This window comes from Pseudorca crassidens, chromosome 1 (genome assembly GCF_039906515.1).
Source record: "Pseudorca crassidens isolate mPseCra1 chromosome 1, mPseCra1.hap1, whole genome shotgun sequence".
Lineage (NCBI taxonomy): Eukaryota > Metazoa > Chordata > Mammalia > Artiodactyla > Delphinidae > Pseudorca > Pseudorca crassidens.
Genome location: NC_090296.1, coordinates 12527321 through 12543219, shown reverse-complemented (window position 1 = coordinate 12543219; position 15899 = coordinate 12527321). Strand labels below are relative to the sequence as shown.

The 15899-nt window shown below is 44.9% G+C and overlaps 1 protein-coding gene across 4 annotated transcripts in view; it reads left to right on the top strand.

Moving 5' to 3' along the window:
* SLC24A4 (solute carrier family 24 member 4) overlaps positions 1-15899 on the top strand; it is a 178162-nt gene that overhangs the window by 148836 nt on the left and 13427 nt on the right. For all 4 annotated transcript variants that reach the window (XM_067727362.1, XM_067727345.1, XM_067727355.1 and 1 more), the window contains exon 13: positions 11520-11686. In XM_067727362.1, the coding sequence (XP_067583463.1) occupies positions 11520-11686 (167 nt within the window). The remainder of the gene's footprint in view (positions 1-11519; positions 11687-15899) is intronic.

Below are 15899 nucleotides of genomic sequence, written 5' to 3'. Positions count from 1 at the left end.
AAAACATAGGTACATAGTTGTGACCTTGGATTAGACCATGGTTTCTTAAATATATCGAAAGCATAAGTAGCCAAAAAATAAAATTAAAAGAAAACACTTCATCAAAATTAAAAACTTCTGTGACTTCTAGGACACTGTAAAGAAAGTGAAAAAACAACTCCTGGAATGGGAGAAAACATTTATAAATTATATTTCTGATAAAGATCTAGTATCTAGAATATATACAGAACTCTTAGAACTCAGCGATATAAATGGGCAAGGCATCTGAGTCAACAATTCCCCAAAGAAGGTTTACAAGCAGCCAGTAAGTCCATGAAGGATGCTCGACATTACTATCAGTCATCAGGGGAATGCAAATCAAAACCACAGTGAGATACCACTAATCACTCACTAGAATGGCTACAGTAAAAGACAACCCTAAAGGGTTGGCAAGGATGTGGATATATTGGGACCCTCGTATACTGCTGGTGGGAATGTAAAATGGTAAAGCCTCTTGGAAACCAGGCTAGCAGGTCCTCAGAGAGTTAAACATAGAGTTACTATATGGTGCATCAATTCTACTCCTGGTTACATACTCAAGAGAAATGAAAACATATGTCCACACAGAAACTTGTCCACGCATGTTCATAGCGTTATTCATAGTGGCTAAAAAATAGAAATAATCCAAATATCCAAGTGACGAACTGATTAAACAAAATGTAGTCTATTCGTATAATGGAATATTATTTGGCCATAAAAGGGAATGAGATACTCCTTCATGCTACATCATTAGTGAACTTTGAAAACATTATGCTAAGTGAAAGAAGCCAGCCACAAAAGGCCGCATGTTGATTCCACGTATATAGAATGTCCCGAATAGGCAAACTACGGTGATTGGCAGAGCTTGAGGGGAGGGGGAATGGGGAGTACTGCTAAAAGGGAGGGGGGGTTTCTTTTCAGGGTCCTGAAAATCATCTGGAATTATGTAATGATGGTTACACAGTTTTCTAATATACCAAAACCCACCTAATCGTACACTTTAAAAGGGGTGAATTTTATGATATTTTAATTATCTCAGTTTTTACATGGAGTTAATCTGGAATGGTGGTTCTCAAAGGGGCGAGACAAGCAGCATCAGCATCTTAATTATCTCAGGTTTTTTTTATTTTTTGAAATTTATTTTTGGCTGCGTTGGGTCTTCGTTGCTGTGCGCGGGCTTTCTCTAGTTGCGGCAAGCGGGGACTACTCTTCATTGCGGTGCGCGGGCTCCTCACTGCAGTGGCTTCTCTTGTTGCAGAGCACGGGCTCTAGGCACGCGGGCTTCAGTAGTTGTGGTTCATGGGCTTCAGTCGTTGTGGCACACAGACTTAGTTGCTCCGTGGCATGTGGGATCTTCCCGGACCAGGGCTTGAACCTGTGTCCCCTGAATTGGCAGACGGATTCTTAACCACTGCGCCACCAGGGAAGCCCTGTCTCCGTTTCTAAATGGAGTTAATCTAGAATGGTGGTTCTCAAAGGGGCAAGACAAGCAGCATGAGCAGCGTCTGGGAACTTGTTAACAAATGCAAATTCTTGACCACCCCCCTCCGCCCCCCCCACCCCCACCCCCAGCCCAGTTCCAGAGCTGCCAAATCATTAGCTCCAGGGGACTCTGAGTTATACTCAAGCTCGAGAACACTAGTCTTGGACCTGTGCTCTCTAGATCATGTAAACACTCCTAGTTCCAGGGTCCATGAATATCTACATCATCTGGTGACACACACATCCCCACGTACCGCAGGTTAACCACTCTAGGTAGTTAACTATCCAAATTATTTTGTTTGAAGTTTTTCATTAGCAGCTGCATCTGTTCTTATGTTTTTCCCTCCGGTATGATTAGCCATCTGTTTTGTTAGAGTTCATTTTAAAGATTTTTTTTCACATAATTAAATTGTAATTTCCTACTTCAAAAAAGAAATCTGAGAGTGGAAGAGACACCAGCAGCCCTTCTTTCATGCTTACATTTGCACATCAGTTGGCATCCACAGGGAGCATCTCTCAGATGTCCCTGACATTGCACTCGAAGGGATGGCAGTTGGAAGGGGGGCTGGAGGGGCTCCTGGTGGTGTCAGAGGAGAGTGTCCCTCAGGATAGACATTGTCCTGTAGCCCCCCAAACTCTATCACTTCACCCATTAATTAGTCCAGACTCTTAATGTTAGAGAAATCCAACTCAGGCTGGTTTAAGCCAAAGGGCCCTTAGTGGCAGGTTCACTGAGAGAATCTACCTTCAGGCAAAGCTCAACATGGGGCTCGAATGGTTACATCTGGGACATCTCTCAGCAAGGCTTCCCCTGTGTTGGCTTCACCCTCTGGCAGCTCGCCAAGGTGGCCACCAGCCGCCTAGGCTTACCTCCCATCGGATTAACCAGTGCACAAGTGGCGCCTCTGGCTGAGGTAAGGATTGCATTCGGCTGCATGTAACAGAAAATCCATGTGACAAAGCCTTCACCTCGGAGGGTTTATTTTTATCCCATAAGAAGTCCTGAGATGAGGGAGTCTCGCAGCTCTGTCATACCATTGGTGTCCCATTTCTGTTCTTCCATCCTTAGCAGGTGACTTTTGTCTTCAAGGTTGCCAAGTGGCTCCTGTGGCTTGTATGTTCATGTTCCAGGCAGGAACAAGGAGGAAGGACACAGGGCAGGAGACACGTGTCACTAAGCCTGTCTCTTCTTATCAGGAAGATAGTCACCTACCACGTAGACATCTCCTTATATCTCATTGTCCAGAACTGTCCATGGCCACTCCTACCTGCCAGGAAGCCTAGGAAATTAAGGTTTTTAGCTAGGAACCTACTGTCCAAAGCAAAATAGGGTTCTGTTAGGAAGGTGGAAGGGATAATAGATATTACAGACAGTGATTCCCGGCAGAATCCACACATGGGTCTCTAAATGGGTTATCCATCCAACCCCAAACCCATGTAAACCACTCAATGGCAAGGGTTGTTGATTTGTCCACTGGTGGATTCTCAGTACCTAGAATAGTGCCTGGCACTGAGAATGAACACACTGAGTAGCCAAGCTGGACTCAACACACCCACCCATAGAGCTAGGAAGTAGAGTCAGCCCTCCAAACCACATGGCTGATGTGGAATGGAGGGTTCGTTCCCTAAGGGAACATTAGCATGCTGTTACCAGGAGTGGGGTGTGGATGCTAGGCAGATAAGAGCAACGAATGCCCTGCCCAACCCAGCATTGCTCGGGCTAGCCAATTCTTAGAGATAGCCAGCTACCCATCCAGAAGTACACTTTTCATATGCAGACTACCCCTTCCTGAGCTCAGCACTCTGAATCGCTGGCCTCTGTCTGGCTCTCGCACTCCAGGAGGTACTAGTTCTTTGCCCTGATCACTGCAGGGTCAGTACCAGACGACTGGACACAGCCCCTGTCCCCCAGAGCCCGCTGAAACTGTTCAAACCAGCCAGTCCTAGGCCTGCTCACCCTGCCTTGCATTTGCTCGTGGAAACCACAATAAGTATTTCGGTGTCTGGTGTCTTACGGTGCCTCATTAAACAATGGAGACGCTGAAGACAGGTGGAAGGTGTGGGTGGGGTGGGGCACAGCATGACCACTGTGAAAGTTTTCCACACTTGGAGCATGACGCACAGTAATAAATATCTTACACACGCACACAGATATCTATAAAAAGGAAACAGAAGTCTTCAGAATAGTATTTAACTCGTTTACCGTAACTCTAATACTTTTTTTTTTTCCTTTTTAAGGAAATGCTAGTTGCCACCCACTTAATTGATTTCACAGTCCGCTAATGGGTCTCATCTAACAGTTGGAAGACACAGCCATAGAGCAGGTCTGATGGAGCACTGTTTCTTAGGAAACAGTGGTGGGCCATGAGGCTTGCCAGCCGGGTGGGACCAGATCAGGGCAGATGTCCCAACCGGATTCAAAACCCATGCTAGACAAACAGACAAGCATCAGCTTCAATTTGGCGTCTGTGAAAATAAATTATCCTTCTGCTGTGGCATTTGTATATATCTACAAAGGCGCTCCTGAGCATGTAAGTGTCCAGGGTTACAATTCCTCAAAGTGGATTTTTCCCTTACACACAGTGTTTTAGGTCAATTCTGGAGATGCCCTAGGCCTTCCCTGGCGGCCTGGGTGAATTGGGATGTGGGCTGAAATTTTGGACAGACTAATCAGGTAGGAAAACTTTCTGCTGTTTGTGCAAGGATTACAAGGTGCAGAAAGGTATATGTAGAGGAAGACCTGGGAAGACAGCTGTTTTTCTAGATGTAGCATCTAGGATGAACACGTGAATGGATTTGCTGATTTCTAGCTAACCATATTCTCCTGATTCGTTATTATAAACAGGCTGGGTTGTTTTTTTTTCTTAGCAAATATGTTCTTAGTGACAGAAAGATTCAAGCACAGATTTACAGAGCTAAAACTGCTACTGCCAGCCTACTTTGCAATTTTTTTATTGAGCTGTAATTTATAAACCATAAAATTCATACTAATAAAGTATACAGTTCAATGTTTTTCAGTATGTTCACAAAGTTGTGCAACATCACCATATAATTTCAGAAAACTTTCATTACCCGGAAAAGAAACTTCATACCCCTGAGCAATCGCTCCCCCCCATTCTCCACCTCCGCCATCCCCTGGCAACCACCAATCTACTTTCTGTCTCTATGGATTTGCCTCGTCAGGACATTTCATATAAATGGAATCATGTAATATGTGACCTTTTGTGTCTGGCTTCTTTCATTTTGCACAGTGTTTTCTAGGTTCATCCATGTAGCATGTATCAATACTTCATTCCTTTTTATGAGTGAAAATTCCATTGTGTTTATATAACTACATTTTGTTTATCCATTTATAACTTGATGGATATTTAGGTCATTTCCACTTTGGGGCTATTATGAATAACGCTGCTATGAACACTTGAGTACAGGTTTTTGTGGGACATATTGAGGAATTGCCAAACTAATTTCCGAGAGCCCGGACCATTTTACATTTCCACCAGCAGGGTATAAGGGTGCCTATACTCCCACATCTTCACCAATACTTGTTATTATTTATCTTTTTGATTATCGTTATAATTGTGGGTCTGAAGTAGTTTTGATTTGCATTATCCTAATGACTAAAGATGATGAGCAGCTTTTCACACGCTCGTTGGCCATTTGTGTATTTTCTTTGGAGAACCGTCTATTCAAATCCTTTGCCCATTTTTATTTTTCTTTTTAATTTTTAACTTTTATTTTTTTTGGCTGCACCATGAGGCTTGTGGGATCTTAGTTCCCCAACCAGGGATCGAACCTGGGTCCCTGGCAGTGAAAGCGCCAAGTCCTGACCATCAGGGAGTTCCCCCTTTGCCCAGTTTTAAAATTGGGATTTTTTTTTTATTTGTTGAGTTATGAGTTCTTTATATATTCTTTTTTTAAAATTTATTTAATTTGTTTATTTTGGGCTGTGTTGGGTCTTCGTTGCTGCGCGGGGGCTTTCTCTAGTTGCGGCGAATGGGGGCTACTCTACGTTGTGGTGCACAGGCTTTTCACTGCAGTGGCTTCTCTTGTTGCGGAGCACGGGCTCTAGGCGTATGGGCTTCAGTAGTTGTGGCACGTGGGCTCAGTAGTTGTGGCTCGTGGGTTCTAGAGCACAGGCTCAGTAGCTGTGGCACACGGTCTTAGTTGCTCCGTGGCATGTGGGATCTTCCCGGACCGGGGCTGGAACCCGTGTCCCCTGAATTGTCAGGCAGATTCTTAACCACTGTGCCACCAGGGAAGTCCTCTTTATATATTCTGAACACCAGATATTTTGAGTTAATTTTTGTATATAGTATGAGGTAGGGGTCAAATTTCATTCTTTTGCATATCCGTATACAGTTGTCCCAACACAATTTGCTAAAAAAATTACTATTTCCCTATTGAATTGTTTTGACACTGTTGTTAAATATCAATTCACCTTAAATGTATGGGTTTATTTCTGGACTGTAAATTCTGTTTCATTGTTCTATATATCCTTAGGCCAGTAGCACACACTCTTGATTACTGTAGCTCTGTAAGTAAGTTTTAAATTCAGAGCATGTAAGTTTTCCAACTTCATTATTTTTTCAAGATTGGTTTGGCTGTTCTGGGTCTCTTGTATTGCCATATGAATATTAGAATTAGCTTGTCAGTTTCTGCAAAAATGTCAGCTGGGATTTTAGTAGGGATTGCGTTGAATCTGTAGATCAGTTTGGGGAGTATTTCCATCTTAACTATATATATATATATATTTTGGGGGGGGGCTGCTGGTACACAGGCCTCTCACTGTTGTGGCCTCTCCCGTTGCGGAGCACAGGCTCCGGATGCGCAGGCTCAGCGGCCATGGCTCATGGGCCCAGCCGCCCCGCGGCATGTGGGATCCCCCAGGACGGGGTCAGGAACCCGCGTCCCCTGCATTGGCAGGCGGACTCTCAACCACTGCGCCACCAGGGAAGCCCCATCTTAACAATATTAAGTCTTTCAATCCACGTACAAGATGTCTTTCCGTTTATTTAAGTCTTCTTTAATTTCCTTCAGCAATGTTTGTTAGTTTTCAGCATACTGATCTTCTGTTGTATTTATTCCTAGGTATTCTATGTAGTTCTTTCTTTTTGATGCTATTGTAAATGGAAATTGTTTTCTTAATTTCATGTTTTTGATGTTCATTGTTAGTGTGTAGAAATACAACTGAATTTTGCGTATTGATCTTGTATCTTGCAGCTTGGCTGAATTTGTTTCTTAGTTCTAACAGTTTGTGTGTGTGTGTGTGTGTGTGTGTGTGTGTGTGTGTGTGTGTGTGTGTGTGTGTGTATTCCTTAGAATGTTCTCTATACAAGATCGTACCATCTACAAATAGGGATAGTTTTATGTCTTCCTTTACAATCTGAATGACGTTTACTTATTTTCCTTGTCTACTGTTCCTGGCTCAAACCTCCAAAACAATGTTGAATAGAAATGATAAGAGCAGATATCCTCATCTTGTTGAAGGCTTTCAGCCTTTCACCATTAAGTATGATGTTAGCTGTGGGGTTTTTATAGATGCCCTTTATCAGGCTAAGGAAATTTTCTATTCCTAGTTTGTTAAGGTGTTGGATTTTGTCAAATGACTGTTTTGCCTCAATTGAGATGATCGTGCCATTTTGTCCTTTATTCTATTAACGTGGTGTATTGCATTGATTGAATTTCATATGTCAAACCAACCTTACATTCCTGGGATAAATCCCCCTTGGTCGTGGTATATAATCCTTTTTATGTGTTGCTGGATTCAGTTTGCCAGAATTTTGTTAAGGATTTTTGCATTCGTATTCATAAGGGATATTGGCCTGTAGTGTTGTTTTCTCTTGATGTCTGGGTTTGGTATCAGGGTATTACTGGCTTCATAGAGCAAATTGGGAAATGTTCCTTCCTTCTTTATCTTTTGGAAGAGTTTTATGAAGGACTCGTGCTAATTCTTCTTTAAACATTCAGTGGAAATACCCATGAAACCATCTGGTCCTGGCTTTACTTTAAAGGAAGCTTTTCCAATTACTGTTTCAGTCTCTTGTTATATGTCTATTCAGATTTTCTATTTCTTTTTGAATCACTTTTGGTAGTTTCTGTCTTTGTGGGATTTTTCTGTTTCACGTAGGTTATCTAATTTGTTGGCTCACTGTTGTTCATAGTATTCCTTAATAATTCTTTTCATTTCTGTAAGGTCCTTAGTGGAGTCCCTCTTTCGTTCCTGATGTTAGTAATCTGAGTCTTCTCACTTTTTTTCTTGGTCAGTCTAGCTAAAGTTTTGTCAATTTTGTTGATCTTTTTAAGAACCAACTTTTAGTTTACTTGATTCTGGGTTTTGTTTTGTTTTTCTATGTCACTTACTTCTACTTCAATCTTGATTATTTTCTTTCTACTTTTTTTGAACTTAATTGGCTCTTTTCGTCTCTTAGGGTAGAAAGTTAGGTCACTGATTTAAGTTCTTTCCTCCTTTTTAATATAGGAATTTACAGCTGTAAATTTCTCTCTATGCACTGCTTTCACTGCATTCCATAAGTTTTGGTATGTTATGTTTTCATTTTCTTTCATCTCAAAGTATTTTCTCATTTCCCTTGTGATTTCTTCTCTGACCCATTGGTTGTTTAGGAATGTGTTATTTAATATCTACATATTTGTAAATCTTCCAGTTTTCCTTCTGTTACTGCTCTCTAATTTCTTTCCAATGTGGAATGGTTGTAGAATATACTTTGCATGATTGAAATCCGTTTAAATTTATTGGTGCTTGTTTTATGACCTAACATATTGCCTATCCTGTAGAATGTTCCATGTGAACTTGAAAAGAAGGTATATTCTTCTTGAATGTATATATTAATGTTTTTCATCAGATTCGGAAAGTTTTTGAGCGTGAGTTCTTCAAGTATTCTTCCTGCCCCTTTTTCTCTCTCCTCTCTTTCTGATACTCCCGTTATGCATATGTTGGCATGTTGGGTGGTGTGCCACAGGTCTTTGAGGCACGGTTCGTTTTTATTTACTCTTTTTCTGTTCCTGACACTAGATAATCTCAGTTCACTTATCTCCAAGGTCACTTCTTCCTTTTCAGATTTGCTATTGAGCCCCTCTAGTAAAATTTTCATTTTAGTTATTGCACTTCTCAATTCCAGAATTTCTGTCAGCTCTTTTTTATAAGTTTTACTTCTTTATTGATACTCTCTGATGAGAAATCATTCTCATGCTTCCCTTTTGTTTTTGAGACATTTTTAAAACTTCTTTGTGCATATTTAAAAATAGCTGATTTAGGGGCTTCCCTGGTGGCGCAGTGGTTGAGAGTCCGCCTGCCAATGCAGGGAACACGGGTTCGTGCCCCGGTCCGGGAAGATCCCACATGCCGCAGAGCGGCTGGACCCATGAGCCATGGCCGCTGAGCCTGCGCGTCCGGAGCCTGTGCTCCACAGTGGGAGAGGCCACAACAGTGAGAGGCCCGCGTACCACAAAAAAAAAAAAAAAAAGCTGATTTAAAGCCTTTGTCCAGTAAATCCAATATCTGGAATTCCTCAGAGATGGTTTCTATTAACTGCTTTTTTTCCATGTATAAGCCTTACTTTCTTGTTTCCGTGCATGTCTCGTAATCTTTGTTGTTGAAACTGGACATTTAAAATAATATATTTATTAATCTTTTCCTCCCTTTATGAATTGATAATTAAAAATACCAATGAAAAACTTAAAAATAAATAAATAAAATAATATAATGTGGAATAAGAAGAAGAAGAAGGAATCACATCCTTCCCCTTTCCCAGGACTATTTGTTGTTGCTTTATTGTTGTTGTTGTTTGTTTGGTGACTTTTCTAATTCTGTAAAATCTATATTCTTTGTTGCCTGACCACTGAAATATCTGTGAGGTTAGCCTAAGGTCATCTAATGATTGCACAGAGATTTCTTTAGATGCCTGGGTGAAGCGAGTGTCCCAGTCTTTGCCGATGGGCTCTGTGTGCGTTTGGGGGCGCGCTGTTAACACCCAGGCAGGCAGTTTACAACTCCACCTTGGCCTTTACTTCTTGTTTTCTCCGAGTCTCAGTTTTAGGCAGAAGTGAAAGCTTAGGACATTCTCAAGTCTTTCCTGAGCCTGAAAATCACCCTGGGAACAGCCCTACGCGTGCTCATGGACTTTCAGCTTCCCAGAACTATGTGGGAGCTTTTCCAGGCCTTCTATGGATATCTCACTACCAGCTTTTCCTCTTAAGCTTTTTCATTAACCTATTGTTTGTCCAACTGTTATCCAGCACCTCAGGCTGCACAGTTTTCCACAAGTGCCCCTGACTGTTTTCAACAATGCCCTCAAGGAAAAGGCTTTTCATACTGGGGGAGCTCGGATTCAGGTAAAATAAAGACAGCCTTGAAAGTGGGGTCTTCCGGGAAACCAGCAGACAGGTCAGAGAATGCCAATCCTCTGGGAATGGACTTGGAAGGCGCTCTAATCCTGTCCTACCCTTTCTGGTGGATGCCAGGCTACTGGCTTTTCAAGGCTACTCCAAAGCTGATGAAAGGGAATGAAAACAGGGCAAGTTAAAATTCTATATAAAGTTCACTGTTCTTACTAATACCCAGCCAATTTTCTTAAATAAACACTCCCTGGATTGCTACAAGGCTTTGGTTAATGTCCAGAGCTCTAAAACAAGTTGAGGGGCTTTCCTGGTGGCTCAGTGGTTAAGAATCCGCCTGCCGATGCAGGGGACACGGGTTCGAGCCCTGGTCCGGGAAGATCCCACATGCCGCGGAGCAACTAAGCCCGTGCGCCGCAACTACTGAGCCCGCGCTCTAGAGCCCGTGAGCCACGACTACTGAAGCCCGCGTGCCACAACTACTGAAGCCCATGCGCCACAACTACTGAGCTTGCGCTCTAGAGCCCGCGAGCCACAACTACTGAGCCCACGTGCCGCAACTACTGAAGCCCGCGCGCCTAGAGCCCGTGCTCCGCAACAAGAGAAGCCACCGCAATGAGAAGCCCGTGCACCGCAATGAAGAGTAGCCCCCACTCACCGCAACTAGAGGAAGCCCATGCGCAGCAACAAAGACCCAACGCAGCCAAGAATAAATAAATAAATTTTAAAATAAATAAAATAAAACAAGTTGACTCTGACCATTTTTGCTAGTGTTCTCATTGCTTTTATGGAGGAGAGAATTTTCAGAGGTCCTTCCTCCACCATTTCATTGGCATCACCCACAAGCCTATTTTGAGCTTGCATGTGCTCCAAATACCCAGTGGCTTATTAAGGACACTGTGCTTGCACTCAGTGGCTTTTGAGGCCACTTCTCCTCTGTTGAATTGTTTGCGGATTCCCTTGGTAGGGGCCAGCGAGGTCATGCCTGCCAGCAGGACACCACATTTTAGTCTTGCATCTGCCACTGGCTATGTGACCTTGGAGCAAAGGAGCCGAGAGTTCCAGAGCACCTGCTGTGCCAGGCTCTTTGCGCTGGCTGTTTTACGTGCATTGTATCATGTCATTTTTGCAAGAACCAAGAAAGAGATAATGTTCCCATTTAACAGGTGAAGAAACTACTAAGATGCAAAATGCTTAGCACTATGCCTGCTACACATAGCAAATATTCCCTGCATCAACTATTGTGCTGTTGTTACTTACAGCTGTTATTGTCAGAGGAGGAAGTGGAGTTGAGAGGATTGCTCAGGGTCATTTGAATTCCAGCCCAGGTCTGACTCCAAAGCCTAGCCGTGTATTCTACATTCCCATTCCAGCTGCCCTGTGCAAATCTGTTTCAGCTCTGGGTCTCACTTTCCTCATCCTGTCAAGTAAAGGATTTGGACTGACAGAGGTTATTCAGTCAACAAACACTTAACTGTCTTGCTAAGATCGCTTCCAGGTTGACAGTATGAAGGTGTGTGATTCTGTGAAGTCCGTTGCTAGGAGTCACATTCGTAGCATTCTCTTATTTGGCTTGAAAAAATAAACCGACGGGTAGACTGGCAGGTGTGTAACCCAGTGTGTGTTTCTCTCCTCCTCCCTTCTGGCTCCGCCCCATCCCTCTGCAGAGGCAAGAGGGGACAAAGCCAAGTGGGTGTTGACCTGGCCGCTCATCTTCCTCCTGTGCGTCACCATCCCCAACTGTAGCAAGCCCCGCTGGGAGAAGTTCTTCATGCTCACCTTCACCCTTGCCACGCTGTGGATCGCTGTCTTCTCCTACCTGATGGTGTGGCTGGTGAGTGGCAGAAGTGGGGGTGGACCGTACGGACAGCTCCTGCCTGGCGCCTGCCGGCGGTGGGAGAGCTGGTGTCAAGAGCGCGCTCAGACGCTGCTGTGCCACCTTCGGCAAGTCGCCTACCTTAACAGACCTTGGCTTATTTCTCAGTAGGAAGGGGTTTCAGCAGAAGTGCGCGGTGCTGTGCTGTGCATCAGGGATACCCAAATGGACGCGGCATGGTCCGTGGTGGCCATAGGAGGCAGATGAACCTGCACACGAACAGCCTGGGACACGCCGCTCTGGTGTGATGGCAAGAGGGGTGGTGGGGAGTCTCTGTAAGAAGCCCTGGAGGGCTAATCCCTAGGCTCCCTTCCTTTTCAGTATCCATAGGGGAATGTGATGGAGACTGGAGTCAATGGGAGACAAACACAAGGCAGCCCTTTCCATGCCGCCCGCCAGGGGATGCTCCTGTCCCCTTTCTATGTCCAGGCACAGATATAAACCTTAGGTAGACTCTTCTAGTCCTCATAACAACCCGATGGGGTAAGCAGTTTTATTATGCCAGTTTTACAGATGAGCAAACTCAGGCCTAGAGACTCAGTCATTTGCCCAGTTAGTTGCACAATTAGCAACTATTGCACAATTAGTCACACAGCTAGTAAGTTCTAGAGTTGGGGTTAGAACCTGGGTATTGGTCTCCAGAGTCCAGGATCTCAACCACTCTCCTGAACGGCCTCTCAGGTTGTTACTGGAATCTTCAGGTGCCGTTTGGACTAAAGATTTTCAGGCAGAGAGGCTTTGGCGTAGCTGGTCTGGCCACACCTGACAGCTCCCTGGAAAAACCTTTCGCTGGCTGGGCAGGGCCAAGCAGGAGCCCCTTCCGCCTCGCTCTGCATCACCCTGGGGGGCCCCTACTCTTCCCCTCCCCTCCCCTCACAGGGTGGGGGGGAGCCCGGGAACAAGGAGAGAAATAGGTACAGGACCTCTGCCTTTCTATTGGGAAGCGCACCTGTCAGCCACTCATGCCTCAGTGGCATGCATGTAGCCACTTCACTCTCGTCCTAACACCTGATGTCCCCGCACACCTAACACACAGGGCAAGGTTGTCTTGGTTTCAGAGACACAGGGGCCCCAGGGAAGCAGTTTGGTGGGGAAAGAAGAGCTGTGGGGTCACATGGGAATGGATGTGAATCCTGCTTCTCCCGCTGTGAGCCGTGAAACCTGGGTAGGTGACTCAGCTTCCATTAGCCATGGTCGCCCCCTCTACAAAATGGACTGGTTATTGGGAGAATGGAAGGTCTCTGTTCACGCATTAGGTCTGAGCTTGCAGCGTAGCAAATTGATCATAACTGTAAATTTCAGCCATGTTCGCCATGAGATGCAGCCAGCACTGTTTCCACGCTTGTTCAGATAGAGGTTTAAATCCCCTTAGATGCTGGTGTGTGTGTGTGCGTGTGCGCATGTGTGTATGTGCGCACGCGTGTGTGCGTGAGTGTATTGCGCACATGTGTGTGCGTGTGTGCATGTGTGTATGTGCGCACATGTGTGCACTGCGTGTGTGTGCACGTGTCTGTGCGTGTGTGCGCGTGTCTGTGCGTGTGTGTGCACGTGTGTGTGTGTGTGTTTAGGAAGAAGAGTTGGAAGTAGCTACTATCCAAACCCCCCAGAAAATGATGGCAATCAGACATAATGAAAACTGGCCTCAACATGAACTGAATTTGCAAACTTAAATTTTTCTGAATAAGGTTAAAGGTCAGCCCCTCTTTACATTTGATAAAAGAGTCCAGCGATTTCTCTTACTAAAGTGCATTCCCCAAATGACACTGCTAGTGAAAAAAGTATTTCGTGACACTTGAGTGGGTGTGAAAATTAGGGAAGATCAAATTAATGACTGTTTGAAATTTGTTTCTTCTCTGATTAATGAAAACAACAGTATTATGAAATCAGTTCTACTCATTAGCAGTGAGGTAGGACATTTAATAACACTCCCATCCCCCCAACCTTGACTTACAAACCCCGCTCTCACCTCTTAAAGCAGACCCTTGGCAGTGGCTTGGCGGGAGATACAGGAACCACCTTGCTGGGGCGCTCTTACCTGCGGTTTTGAACTTCAGCTAGCCTCAGTTTGAGGTGATTGAATGGCCTCCACAGTAGAAAATGGTAAAGACAACAGTGCCACATTAGCCTGATTTCCACTGAAGAAAGATGTGCCTGCCTGGGGGCCATGCTCTTACTTTCCTCATGTCCTGATGGAGGCGCCAGGGAGCAGTGACGTCTCACCTGCCCACACCCTACCCCAGCCACCCTTCACATCTCTCACCCCCAACGCTTTGCGGAAAACGACTCTTGAGTGTCAGTGTCAAAAGGGAGAGACCTCCAAAATGGGTCATCCTGTCCAGCACCTTTGCCCAACTGGGGAGGTGAAAACCAAAGAGGAGGCGTGACTTCCACAAGGTCAGGCAGATGGTCAGCGCAGCTCTGGACTCGCCTCTGCTTCCCTTTCTGAAGCCCAAGCATCAGGAGGGCTCCGAGAGCCCAGGGCTGGAGTCCGAGGCAAAGCCACACTCACGTAGCATCTCTGGTCCTGAACACTTGGAGAGTGTACGCACACACACGAAACCTTCCTTCTGTCCTTCCAGCCTCCGGCTTCTTAGCCACGTAGTTCAGTAATTTAAGGGGAAAAAAAGGAAGCATCCCCAGTATTGCCACAGCCCGGGCAGTCTTGTGGAGACCTCCTTCATGGCCAGCATGGGTTAAGCATTGATGGATCGAACAGCCGTGTGGTTTTGGTGTCCTCAGTGTCTCTCTTCTTTCACAGCCCAGGGCAGGCCAGTCACCGCACCTGGTGATGCTGAGCTGAGCACTGTTTTGAGGGTAGAGCATCTTCAAACCCATCTGCAAAGCTTTGTCCTAGGAGGGATATCATTTTAGTCCATGAGCTCTGACTACATGCCAGGGCTGAGCTTTGCCCTTAGAAAGCACACTTCATCTGGGTCTGATCACCCTAATTTTCTCTGCCCCCATAGATTGCAAGACGAGTGATTGAAAGAGAAAGGAAACATACACCTATGAATGTCTTGCACAGGCCAGGCACTGTCACCTCATATTTTCTCACTTAATCCTCATTTAAAAGTCCATTTTACAGATGAGGGAGCTGAGGCTCAGAGAAGCAAACCAGCTTATCCTAAGTCACCCAACCATTTGCTGGGATTGGAGCCATCAGCCAAGATGCGAACAACCCTAAGAGATGCCACTGTTCCCGTTTTCTAGATGGGGAGGTGAGCCAGGACTAGTGGGCGTTTTGAATGGGGTCCAAGTACTTTCTAGGGCTTTCCATCTGGCTGCTGCTCAGGGCCCAACCACCTCCCAAGTGTCAGGCATTATATTAGAGGACTGTGTGACCATGCCTCCAGGTCCTTAAAAGCCTGCGAATCCTTTGATCCAACAGGTCTATTTCTTGGAACTTATGCTAAGGGTATAGTAAGATGAGATCCCAGAGAAGTTCACACAAGACAGCATGACGACGAGGTTGGAGCGCAGGCTTCAGAGTTGGAAAGACTTGGCCTGGGATCCCTGCTCTACCGCTCACCGGCTTCATGCCCACCAGCATTGTAACTTAACCTCTCTGATCCTCATTTCCCTGGGCATAATAACGGTGCCTCTCTCACCAGTGGGTGGTGAATAATAAAGAGTACCTGAGATTGTGCAAGTAAAACACCTGGAGAGGATCTGGTACACAGTAGGTGCTCATTAAATGTTACTCGTTACCATACAGTGATATTGTAAGAGCAAAAACAGAAACCACTTCCATATTCACCAGTGACGGGTTGGTGAAAACTTTAAAGCCATGCAATGGAATCCATGCCTCAGTTTAAAATAATGTTATAGATGAGTATTTGAGTTGGAAAGATATTCACAATGTATTATTACGTGTAATAAATAGCTGCAAAATATAGGTCGGTGCTCTAATCTGATTTTATTTTTTGTCTAATATACACACCAGAAAGAAGGTCAAGGTCTATTCTAAAGCTGGGGTTTTCGAATGTGATTCCCAGACCAGCAGCCTCAGGGTCCCAACCACCTGGGAACTTGCTAGGAATGCAGATTCCTGGCCCTCACCCCAGACCTCCTGAATCAGAAATTCTGGGGGTGGGACCTGGAAATCTTACTTTAACCAGCTCACCAGAGAATTTCCTACATGTTCAAATTTGAGAATCATGGGCTGATGCAA